Below are 13,024 nucleotides of genomic sequence, written 5' to 3'. Positions count from 1 at the left end.
ACCAGTTGCACATGCTTAACGTATCCTACAAAGACAACAGCAGCTGTTCCAGTACAGGACTCCACTGGAGATACAGGACACCACTACCCGAGACAGATGTTGTTGCATCATTTTCTACAGGTTAAACTATATATTGACACAAGCAGAAATGAAAGAAATACCACAAGCTTATGAAATTGTCAGTGACAGCAGCGAATTGACATTCCCAGGAAAAAAAAAAAAAAATCAAACTCAACATTTTATATAAAACAATCACTTTGCAGTGGTTTTATAAAAACAATGTTTAACTGAGGGAATCACAAGTTAGACATCTAGTCACGTCCGTGAGCCAATCCTGCAAAATGTACAGATAAGTAAAATTACAGTTCAAGAGGAGCCACCATCATAGGCACAAAAGTTGTCTCGCAAAATTGTCTCGCAGTGGTTTCCATGGAGGAACTCATTGCTCTAGACAAGATACACGGAGACACTTGCAGTTCTGCATTCAAGGGTTTCACACTTCTGCAGCACAATGCCATCAAATAAATGACAACTTGGCTCAAAAAGGGTAGCAAATAAAAAGTGTTTACTCTTAGAAGAAAAAAGAGTGGCACATATTCAAGAACATTTTAAAGGGATAATATAGTTAACTAGAATGTTAAACTGACTGAAACAGAATACATGTAGGCTATGGATACAGGACAGTATCTTTTCACTGACATTCTCTAACAATATTTGATTAGTTATTTCCCCTCAAAATCACTAAAATGAAATCTAAAAGCAAAGTCTACAAGAACAATCTTCCTTTAAATTACAGTTTAGGATTGATAATATTACTTAAAAATAGAAAAAAGTTCTGCTTCAAAGCAGTTAATGATCTTTAGATTTTTATAATTGTCATTTCAGCTGGACACTTAACCGGTTACGTCGAAACACCCTCCACCATCCCAAAGTCTCTTCCTTTACCATTTGAGATTTTTAACTATAATATCACCATAAGATATTATTTGGAGACTGGAGAAGAAGGCTTCTATATAGAACATTAATATTGCAGGTAGTTTGTTTTAAAACAATATAAAGGCGCTTTGAATCCCGCCCTCATACAAACTAACAATCCAAAAACCCAGAGGTCATTCACAATTGGACACTTTCCTTTTCTTGTTGTCACTCTGAGCTAGCTGATTGAAGGTTCAAGAACACATTTGTAAATATCAGAAACACATAAGAAAAGTAAATTAAACACATTTAGGGGGTGGGGGCAGTATGAAATGATAAACCACTAAATTCTTGTTCTGGGCAAGATGTGAGCAATAAACTGTGCTGCTCGAAACCTCAGGGAAAGGTTTCAGTCACTGGTCTCCAACTCGGCCCCCACAGGGAAGCCCAGGGCACAGCTGAGCTCAGTGCTTGACGCACCTTCATGGGCCAACAGGCATGGCTGCCTCCAGGAAGTAAATCGTACTGACAGATTCAAACGGCACTTTAAAATACTCAACACGCACATCCTGCAAATAGGTTTTAAAAGGATAACTCTGGAAACGGATGTTAACAATATTCTTATGAGTACTTTTTTTTTTTTTTTACTTGGATAATAGCGTCATCGACAAACCAACTAAGTTTGAAGGTATTTCAAGAAAATATTAAATAAATTCCACTGAAATGTGTATATATAATTATATAAACACCACTAGGCCTAAAAGACAAACTGAAATAGTTTTTTTATGCATTAGCCAAATGTAAAACATATATGGGCATTCAATCAATTTCAGTGAAGTCAGAATTCACCACTCTTAAATTTCTGAAAGAATTTTAAACCTCAGCCTATGAATCCTTTTAATATTGTTAGCATTTCATCTGACCATGTAACAAGAACCCTGATTGCTTTGGTCTTTATTTTCACCCATCAAAATCCACTGCAGGATGTCCTGGAGCTAATTAAAACCCTTCCAACTGTCCCAGCCTTCAATTTCCCCAGTATATGCTTCATTATGCATCATATTCCCGACTTCACAAATCAAGACTTCAAGCCCTGTAAAGCACATGCCAAAGAGCTTAAGGACATGTTGGTAAAACATGCCATCTTAGATCAAATCAGATTCTCCATTTAAATTCCACTACTTCCTTCTGATCAAAAAGGGGGGCGAGCGAAATTCTGAAGACAGGTTTACATTTCCTTTCTCTTACATAAGCGAATCTATTCACCATGTCTTAAAAGAGCAAGAGGGTTGATCAGTTTACAAAAGATTTTTTAACAACAACAAAAAAGAACAAGCAGGCAATTGGAATGTTTAGTCTCATAATCATTCAGTGAGATTCTAAAATCAATAAAAAAAATGTACAAATCGCACTTGGCTTGCACACTGAAGTTCACAACTTCGATTTCATGATGTAGAAAGTAAGCTGATCACACCCCAATGTGTGAATACAGCCAGTCCTTCAGAGACCATTGAGCACAATGTTTGTTTGTTTCTCGTTTTGATTGTTAAATGGTCCGGGGAGGAAGCCGTTGTTTGTACATTCCTGCTACGGCTTTGGCCGCGCTGTAGATCATCTGTCTTCGGGACATGCCGGTGAACATGACGTGCCAGTCAGTCCTGCTGACGTGAGGCAAGTTCCTCTCCAATACCTCTCCCACGGTCACCAGCAGGCCAGACCAAGCCAAGTTATAGTCGGGGGGAGTAAGGGACTGGGCCTACATCCGAGAGAAGAATAACAATTGAAACATCTAGGAAAATCTTAAAATATGTATCATGTTAAACATGGGATACACCAGACTAGGTTCAGTACCAATCAATTGAATGGTTTTGAAATAACATCCATGTGGACATCTGATCTGTTGTTCAGTGTGAATCCACTAACACTCACACCCTTGGTTATCTGCTTCCCACTACAACAGCACCAGCTAACAACTGGATGTGTTATTTCCACTATAGCATGACAACATGACGAACGATTAATTCAAAATACAGCACCCCACGTCTGTTAAACCCACGCATATCTAGCAGACCAAATTGGTTAGAACTGCATGTATGATCAGAAAATGTATTAGCAACAATGCATCAAATCGTGATGAATTTCATCCCCCGAGATGAACAACAGGGGACAAGTTTGTCACATCCCTTTCTTCCCGTGACAATGATTTGTTAAACACGCCAGCCTGTAAGCAAAGGATGGAGGTGGGGGTTGGGGTGGGGGTGATAAAAATTGCACTGAATCTCTCCATTCCAGAATGGAATATCCTTTCAAAAAAACAAGAGCGATTTTCCTTTTTTTTCAGAAACACAAGCGGACCCTGACGTCAATGTTTTAATGGAAAACGTCAGCTATAATTCTTAAACTTCTCATTGTCATTAAAATTCTGTCCAGTCATCGATCTCCACAGCATGTGAGTGGACTTGTTGGAGAAGTGTATATGCAATTTTTAAACACTGCTGTGAAATCTCTCTCCGAATATACGCAGTAACTTTTGGCTACTTATACCTGCCTAAACAGAAGTGATTAATCACTCACTTGTGCCATTTGAAAAATACCGAACGATAAACACGCGAGTTTCAGAACACCGACCTGCTGCACGTATTCCAAAGGCACGGGGGTGGCCTGTGTGAAGCTCTCAATGTGAATCCCGTGGCCGGGGTCTTCAAGAATTAGGCAGCCGATGTCAAACCATCTGAAATAAGACAGGATACAAACTCATAAACACAGAGTATAACAAGGCTAATAAGACCTCAGCTGCACGTTTCAACTGGTAAAAACAACAGAATATAGAACAGGACATTCTGTGTCTGTCCATATTGGGCACTACAGGATTTCCACAACAGTTTTTCATGCAAATAACAATTTCCATATTTTTCTATACCTCTCCAACTCAGATGTCTTGTATTACTCTTCACAGCAAAAAATAAGAGACACATGCTGTGCCATTAAGGTCAAAATCACATTCACATTACATTCAAAAGAACACAAGATGTATAGGTAAACACGGGCCTATCAATCGTATTTTGAGCCGAGCTCGATAAACGGCCTGTTCTGCCACAAGGCGGTAGGAAAGTTTATAGTACCGCCAGATAAACAAACTCAACTGGCCTCACCTTGGAACATCCTGCTGTAAATGAACCACATTAATAAGTGGAACAAAAGAATCAAAACTCTTTGAACACAGGGGTCTGTGCTCTGTAATATCTAGGACAATATTGATTGAATGCGGTTCTGGCGGCTGAAGTTAATCAGGAAGATTAAAGGAAGCTCCCCCTCCTTACTTGTCAGGAAAGAGCTCTGCAATGAAGTTCTCCACAGAGATGACAGGCTGCTTCTCGTGGATAATCCCCGCTCTGCGCAGGCTGGCGATGCGCTCCTGTGCACCCTGCGGAAACATTGGTTCAATGTGTCTTTTAGAGTCACTCCTCTGGTCTCTGACCCACTTTGGTCTTTCTTCTTTCTCCTGATATAACTAACACCATCTACAGAAAGGTCAACACTTGTCCTTGCCTGTATTGATGAAGCTCAAGAAATATGAAATCTTTAGCTCTTATGCCCTTTAAGATGCAGTATAATCTTACTAAAATGCTTACTAAGATATGATTATCTTCAGTCTCAGGTCCATCTACTGCTTTAGTATTTATGTTATTTCACTAAAACTGTATGCACGTAGAAACCCTATAGGGAAATACTACAGTTTTTTATCCCAACCGGCATGCTCTGATAAATGTTCACTGAATAATATGCAGATTTGACCAGTCTAACATTATGGTGAAGTGGTGAACTATCAGTAATGGATTATTTCATAGATACAATTCATATTTTAGTATTGTAATACTCGACTACTTAAAAAGAGAAGATATGTGGTGTAAGAATACATCACTCCTGTACTCACTTTCAGCCCTGCAGCGTATCCAACTGGCTGGGGGGCAATGTTCGACTGCCCTGCCTCCCCAGTCACCATGGCCAGCCCAAACACCTCCTGGAAAGCATCTCGAACTGCCGCAACTTTCACTTCTTTATTGGAAGTCACAACAATGTCAAGATCCCCACCAGACTCTGGAATAGCAAATACAGGGTTATATATAGATAGAGAGACATTTAAGGAGGATCTGTCTATAGTACAGATTGTGCAGCAGTTCCAAACCTAACTTGTACACTTTCTACAGAAAACATACCTATAACACTATGTTATTGTCATGTGAAAAACAAATGTTTACATGAAAATGTTCCTCCAGTTTTATCGTCACGTTTATTGTCAATGGGCTTCATCCAGATAAGAAGGTAATCATTCAATGCTGTCAGGGAGAACATTCCATTGATGTTTAAGTGTGACCAATGTCTTAACATAAAAGGCAAAGCTGAGCAGGTTTTAGAAGCGTGATCGTTGTATTAAGATCTATTTTAGTCACTTTATGCATCAAAACTCTGTTGAAATGAATACATTTCTTGCATGGTTTCAATTACACTAACCATAATAGAAAGAAAAAAAACACTCATTTTTTTATTTCCAAGCAAATTGTGATCTTTGGGAAACTTTCCTTTCACCAGTATGGTTTCCATAAATAAATAATAAAGTAAAATAAAAACTTCAGTTACCAACTCTCCGCATTCAAAACATGCCACTACTGCATCCCCTGTGGCCAATAAACAACGGTACAGAGTTCCCAAACAAACCGCCGAAATGCCACAGAAACTATTACTGATGCTTTTGGAACCAGGCTATGCGGCAACATGGTTTGAAACATGTTTTCCAGCTTCCCAGAGCAAGACTAATAAAATAGCACTTCGAGGGTATACAATAAAGCCGCCTCAGGAGGTGAGCAGACAAAAATAAAGCTACCAAAAAAGAAATGGAAAAAATAAACTACAAAACTTGCATGGGAAGAGTTGTGTGGACCCGTCACTTTGAGGGGATTAATGGATTAACTTTAAGAACATGAAGTGGTCTGAAACACTAACTCACAATGGATAAATAACACTTACTTATATATGGAGCCATTCCAGGATCCAGGGTAGTGATCATTGACTCTACAGAGTGTTTTGTCTTATCCAGAACCGATTTCACCATTGGGTTCCCAGCTACACCCTGCAAACAGAAGGTCACACAACTAAGAAAGTATACTCGACACACTGAATAATAAACTACAAGTGAACAAAAAAAACAACGTTACGCAGAAGCCGATAAATGTTTCGGCTGCATCTTCATTAAAAAGTGCAGACATTTATGGCAAGTCATAATTGGCTGTTAAGGATAATTGTCACTGAAAATGTGAAGGCTAACCAGCCATAATGCCCGTCTAATTAAATCCCTGTTGGTAAGGAATGGAAAGAAAAACACTGCAATCTGATATTTGATTCTTAATTACATTCTTCATGGGTTAGCAGCTCCTGGAAGTAATTAAAGCTGGAGCAAGTGAGCTACAGAAATACACCGATCAGCTATAACATTATGACCACCTGCCTAATATTGCGTAGGTCCCCCTTCTGCCGCCAAAACAGCCCTGACCCGTCGAGGCATGGACTCCACTAGACCTCTGAAGGTGTGCTGTGGTATCTGGCACCAAGACGTTAGCAGCCTTTAAGTCCTGTAAGTTGTGAGGTGGGGCCTCCATGGATCGGACTTGTTTGTCCAGCACATCCCACAGATACTCGATTGGATTGAGATCTGGGGAATTTGGAGGCCAAGTCAACACCTTGAACTCGTGATTCATCAGACCAGGCCACCTTCTTCCATTGCTCCGTGGTCCAGTTCTGATGCTCACGTGCCCATTGTAGGCACTTTTGGCAGTGGACAGGGGTCAGCATGGGCACCCTGACTGGTCTGCGGCTACGCAGCCCCATACGCAACAAACTGCGATGCACTGTGTGTTCTGACACCTTTCTATCAGAACCAGCATTCACTTTTTCAGCAATTTGAGCTACAGTAGCTCGTCAGTTGGATCAGACTACACGGGCCAGCCTTTGCTCCCCACGTGCATCAATGAGCCCCCACTACCCCGCTGCAGTTTTGGAGATGCTCTGATCCAGTCGTCTAGCCATCACAATTTGGCCCTTGTCAAAGTCGCTCAGATTCTCACGCTTGCCCATTTTTCCTGCTTCTAACACATCAACTTTGAGGACAAAATGTTCACTTGCTGCCTAATATATCCCACCCACTCACAGGTGCCATGATAACGAGATTATCAGTATTATTCACTTCACCTGTCAGTGGTCATAATGTTAAGGCTGATCGGTTTATATGCCCACCATGTAGGCCTATGCACATTTAACATATGGCCTGTCGTCTCTTTGACTTGACAGCACTCGGGTAAGAGCTGGCCACAACACAGATCTGCTCAGAAACAAACACAAAACCACTGCGAATGTGAATATCACTGGATATTGTGTTAGAGAGCTTTAGATGTATACTTCCTTACAGTGCAGTTTAAATATGATAATATTTTGTGCTCCGTTAATTCCCTTCAATGCACCTTTTGTTATTCATTCTTACATTTCAGTCGTTCGGTGTTTGTTTGTTTTTAATATGAAAGAAGCAGATTACACCCCATCCTCTGCTGCAAGATTGGAAATACTATTACGTTTTAAGTATTTGAAACACACTTTTGGGAATAAAGGGAAGATAAAGAAAATATCTGAAGAAATGTAGACAAGTATTTCTGATGCAAGTTTCTTTGTTGATAATCAAATGATCTCATTAAAAATGATTGTTTATCTTTTTTTTAATTAAAAACATTATACAGATCGTTATTCATATATAAGAATAAAAAATAATAAAGGATCTATCAAACAAATCCAGAGTGTTGATCCTATCTCCTAAAATTCAACAGTTCATCTCAATTCATAGATTACCTTCTTAAAGATGACATAAGCTGTTCACATATAAAATAATTGCCTTAAACAAAAAACTCTATTTAATAAAATGTTTTATTTCTTTAAATCTAGCAGCATTTCTTCTCTGACTACACCCTCTTGTGGTGAAATCTAGAATTTCTTGTAAGATTAAAAATAAATAAATAAATAACTGTGCAAAGTTTTTCAAAAATATTATTTACACATCAGAAAGGCACCTTAGGTCTTACAGAAAGAAAACCAATATCATCATTAAAGCAGTTTGTTCAACGCATGGTTCCATGGGCCATGACCTCAATCTGCAAAGTAAAGCAATCTAGAAAAATAAATAGTTGCAGAAATCTCAAAAGACATGATTAAATTGGCAAACACGAGTTCTTCTAGGAATCCGATTCTGGGGGTTTTCAGTTTTAAAAGTCTCAACCTTTAATTTTCTGTTCTGGAATACAAACTCCCAGGATGGACATCAACTGAATTTTAATAACAATGAAAACTATTTATACATTTACATTACTTACAAAGCACATTAAAACAATAAAAGGAATAAATAAATACAATTACAAAATGGAAAAAATATATACTATATATATATATATATATATATATATATATATATATATATATATATCTAGTCCTACATTTTAGTCAGATATGAGGCCTACTGCAACTGACAAGTTCGGCTCTAAAGTTGTCAGTTTCAGACAGCACTTTTAAGGCAGGTCAGCATAACTGACATTTTGAGTGCCCTGAAGCTGGAGCTGATAATGACCCAGAGTCCCTACTAGGCCAAATGTGAAACAATGATGTTGTCCATCACCCCCCCGTCAACAGCTCTTAGAGGACATCCAGTCCTCAGCGGTGCTGTACTCAAAGTGCTGGCTTTGTAAAAGTGCTTCTGAACAGTCTTGTTTTAAAACAAATTATAATGCACCACAGACAAAACTTCATAAAGTCATTTCCACTAGACCCAAAGGAATGTCCTCACGATAGGAGCTGCATAACAAGGCAAGTAACAACTGCTTCTAGAGATTCATTTCTGAGCAAACAATTGCTGCTGGATATACCTCACCCCCGAGCCACACTTCAGACACTGGCATACCTTTGTGGCTGTCATTGTCGAGTTCATTCCCAGTAGTTTTGAGACATAATGCAAAATACAAGGGCTAAATAAATTCATAATAAAACTTGTTACCCTAAAGCACAAATACAAGGGTCACCTTCATAGTGCGCTACTGTGATCTCAGGATTGACTAAAGCCAACTATATGATGAATCTTTTCTTGCAGACTCGGATTTGATAGCCTACCTTAATGAAGCCCCATATGCCTCCAGCGTTGTCCTGGTTTGCCCCTACCAGCCTGGGGTCCTCGGGATCTTCAGGGAAGGTGATCGAAGACCCGGCTCCCACGCCCATGGACATGGCAGGCTGCTGAACCATGGGGTTCGCCACCACTCCTGGGGGTACAGAAAAACAGAGAGCCAGGGGAGATTAGAAGTGAGCCCAGATCCAATTTTCCTCCCACAGTAACTTTAAGAATGCCCACAGTGTGAAAGGCAGGGGACACTGGGCACACCAAGATTAAGTGAAACAGCGCGATTTTCACACTGGGAACCTCAGTCCCATAATGGAAGGCCTTAGCCATTAGTCACTCCCAGCCTCCCCACTCCACACAGCTAAACCATGAGGTTGCTTTGAGACGTGGCTGATTCCTGCTGTGGGCGAAGGTAAAATACAACGGCTCATTGCAGGTTTTTTTTTTAAGAACTATTTTTGTGCACCGAGAGGAACAGCTCACTCAGGGGCTTAAAATCCAATTTTCATTGCATAACACCTCTGAATACAACAACTCTCATATACTGCCTTTTCCTTTTAAAGAATGCTCTACACTGGTAGAAAGCAGTGAAATTACATGATTATTTTATTTTGTATATAGTTTAAAATGTCATTATCTTGCATGCAACTGTTATTTCCAAATCATTGCACTTGGTGTTGGGACATCACTAATTAAATGCCTGTAAAATACCAGGGTAATAAGTACAGGGTCTGACATCATCTGTAGGCTGTCTAGAAAAAACAGTTCAGGGTGCTATTACTCCATGTAAACGTACAGGTTTTGTTATCAATTCAGTTTGAGTTCAGAAATGGTTCATAGCAAACCAAAGGATGATGTAAACTAGTTAACGCAAACAATGACTGATTCACAAGCACTGCAAGACAACTAGTTTTAACTCATGGCTCACTATTAAGTTTCTGAATTGAATGAAAGTAGAGGGGACAAAAAAGTAAATGCTGTCCACAAGAAAGCTTAAAACTAAATAAGGACAGATGACACTCATGTTGCCTGGATGCCCAAAACATAAACTCTGAGATGTTTGCTTGCTGCTTGTGAACAAGTGAGCTTCCCTCCCATTTAAGCCCAGCATTATTTCCAATTATCTTAGACCATAATAATGACTCACTAAGAAGAATAATTATAATTTATGATTACATGAGCTCTAAATCTGAACTTTTCTACACATTAACTGTAAAGGCCTTGTCTACAGACAAGAGACACAAGACAAACCTGCAATACAGAAGCGAGACTGAAGCCCAGCTTAACTCACATACACTAAAGTGAAGAAACATTTCCCACCTGTGACCGCTTGAGGGCTGGAAAAACTTGGCATCAACGGTGTCTGCGGCGTGCGGCCAGCATGCCCGCGTGTGATGTCGTAGTTGGCGCTCATGCTGAATCCTGTGGTGGGAGGGCCAAGAGGAGGCGCCGAGACAACAGGTCCTGGTGGGGGAGCAGTACTGAGGGGAGGGATGGAGGGAGAGGAGTAGGGGGGCATGGGACTGCTGAAGGAGACGGCACCAGGGGGTGGGAGTGGAGAGGCGGACGTCATCATGCCAACAGGGTGGCCAAACGGAGGGGCAGAGGATCGGATGGGAGGGACAGAGGTAGAGACAGGAGGCACAGGTGTTGAAAATCCTTGAAGTGGAAAGGAAGACATTGCGGGTGTGCTGGGAAGAGTCATAGGACTGGACATGCCTGAAGGAGAGAGAATAATTATGTTATTAGTAGTTTCTGCACTAATGGAAATGCATGTTTCTTTTGTGAAAAACATTTTAATATAATTTGTCGTTAAAAACATAGGACACATGGGAAAAACACAGTCACTGTATTATTTTTCATGGACAGGTTCTGTGGCAATTTGAGCATTACATTTCCCTCAGAAGCACAACTTTTAATCACATTCAATTATATGGGAGAATAAAAAGCCACTCTCCTGATATTCATACTGAAGCCTTTGTTATGTTAAATCCTGCTGGCATGTCATTGAGTGAAATACTTTGGTTGCAGTAAAACTGTAGCTCAAACCACAATGTAACATAAATCTGCACCATCACACTGAGTGCACAAGACCATGTTTACAGAAAACAGTGCCTATGTAGGTTTGATGTCCCAGAAAACACATATAAATGTCATTCTTTACAGTACCAAAATCATTTTTTTTCTTATAGATAAAGTGCAAGTGTTTAATATAAAAGAGGTTTATACCTAGGGAGAGAGCAGGAGTGCTGGCTGCCACAGCAGCACTGGGGGGAGGTGGGGGGGTAGTTGGGGGGGTGGTCTCTATTCCACTTTCTTCCATCATCTTCTCTGTTCACACCACTGCAATTCAATACAACACCACACACATACATACATACATTATATGTATATACAAAATATTCCCTGAAATACATAGTAATGAAGACTATCCCCCATATATTTAGTATTTGTATCGTGCATATAGAACTGCTGTTTTGAGAGGGAAGGTTTACTGACAAACAGAAAACACAGAATTTAAAATTAAGGAAATAAACAGAAAAGCATATAAGTCAAAACAATATACAATTACATTCACATGTATCCAGAACATTTCGATATATGAGGATTCAGATGTATAAACTATTATTTTCAAATCACTGAAAAAGTGCAGGTTCGTTCGATTAAAACTACTTGTAAGTCATGGTGCAACAATACAATCTATTGTAGAGAAGCTGTAAAGCAGCCTGCCAGCTAAATAATCATATTACTTTTGCAGGGATAGAGTGTAAAGTGTGTCGTACAGGTTTAATTTGTTGGGGTGTTTATATGCGTTTAAAACCATGTCACACTCCAATCACTTTCACTGTGGAGCATGCGCACTGGTGCTCGCCGGTAATGAAGACGGAGCAGCGGGCCGGGCTGCGGCGCTGCTGCCACGTCTCCAAGCCGTCAGATCCCCTGAATGGACCAACCCAAACATGAAGCCCTCGGTGGGAAACTCAGTGGTTCCGAAAGACAGATCGAACTCATCGTACCGTTGTGAAAATGTAACCGTGTAAGCGTTCAAATACACCGATTTAATCGTATTACAACTTCGGGATAACCAGGAAACAGTGGTCGTGTCCGAGCAGCGCACTGATCCCACACTGCAGTGATATAAATGAATCAGCCGACCGGCCAATCACTCACTCCAGATGCAGTGCCGTTATTACACGTTTGTAAATGCAATGTTACGAAAGTCAAGACCATAGAAAGAGACCAGTTTGTCGCTCCACACTGTCCCAGTATTGTCATGTTTCTGTCTGAGGACTGCATGCACCAATGCCATACCTGACTGCTGCCGGCCTCCTGGAGAAAATCTCACGCAGGAATAGCACCAAGAGTTTCTCGCCAGGATAGTTTTAGGTTTAAAAGACGAAGGGAATCCCTTCACGACACCCAAACACAAGGCAGTTCGTATCCTGTCGAAAATGGCCGCGTTTTAGTGACGTCACGGAATGCCACGTCTTAGCGGCGTGGAGGGGGCGGGCCTTCGCGTCTGTAAATAAAGCGGGACCCGCCGCTCTGGCCGTGACGTAACACTTACTGCAGTGGTACCTGGATGTTGCATTTGTTGTCTTTTTAAGTGATTTTAGGGATTGTTTTAATTTTTTTTAATCATAAGTATTAAAATTTTGAATGTTTTTATTATTGAAATGTAAAATACTCTACCTAATAAAACAGTATTTTTCATAGTTACAATAGATGACCTTACAACCTTTCATATTGTTACCATATTTTGCATGGTTGCGAACGTTTTCATATTCAGATGGTTGCGATGCTTTATTCTTTCGACAAAATAACAATTGTATATCACATTTCTTAATAAATATGTTTAAACAGTAAATGTTTACAGCACGTTATTTGTGAAAACACATTACTTTG

The 13,024-nt window shown here is 40.1% G+C and overlaps 1 protein-coding gene across 1 annotated transcript; it reads right to left on the bottom strand.

Moving 5' to 3' along the window:
• Positions 1-548: 548 nt before the first annotated feature.
• prrc1 (proline-rich coiled-coil 1) lies at positions 549-12,590 on the bottom strand. Its single transcript, XM_066711358.1, has 9 exons — positions 12,431-12,590; positions 11,348-11,461; positions 10,439-10,837; positions 9,112-9,260; positions 5,941-6,043; positions 4,850-5,013; positions 4,236-4,339; positions 3,544-3,646; positions 549-2,671 (listed from the first exon to the last, which is right to left on the bottom strand). The coding sequence occupies exons 2-9, from the start codon at positions 11,442-11,444 to the stop codon at positions 2,462-2,464; spliced, it is 1,329 nt and encodes a 442-aa protein (XP_066567455.1). The 5' UTR covers positions 11,445-11,461; positions 12,431-12,590; the 3' UTR covers positions 549-2,461.
• Between the last annotated feature and the right edge of the window lie 434 nt (positions 12,591-13,024).

This window comes from Amia ocellicauda, chromosome 8, assembly GCF_036373705.1.
Source record: "Amia ocellicauda isolate fAmiCal2 chromosome 8, fAmiCal2.hap1, whole genome shotgun sequence".
Lineage (NCBI taxonomy): Eukaryota > Metazoa > Chordata > Actinopteri > Amiiformes > Amiidae > Amia > Amia ocellicauda.
The sequence above is the reverse complement of the archived record's forward strand: the minus strand, read 5'-3'. Positions and strand labels throughout refer to the sequence as shown.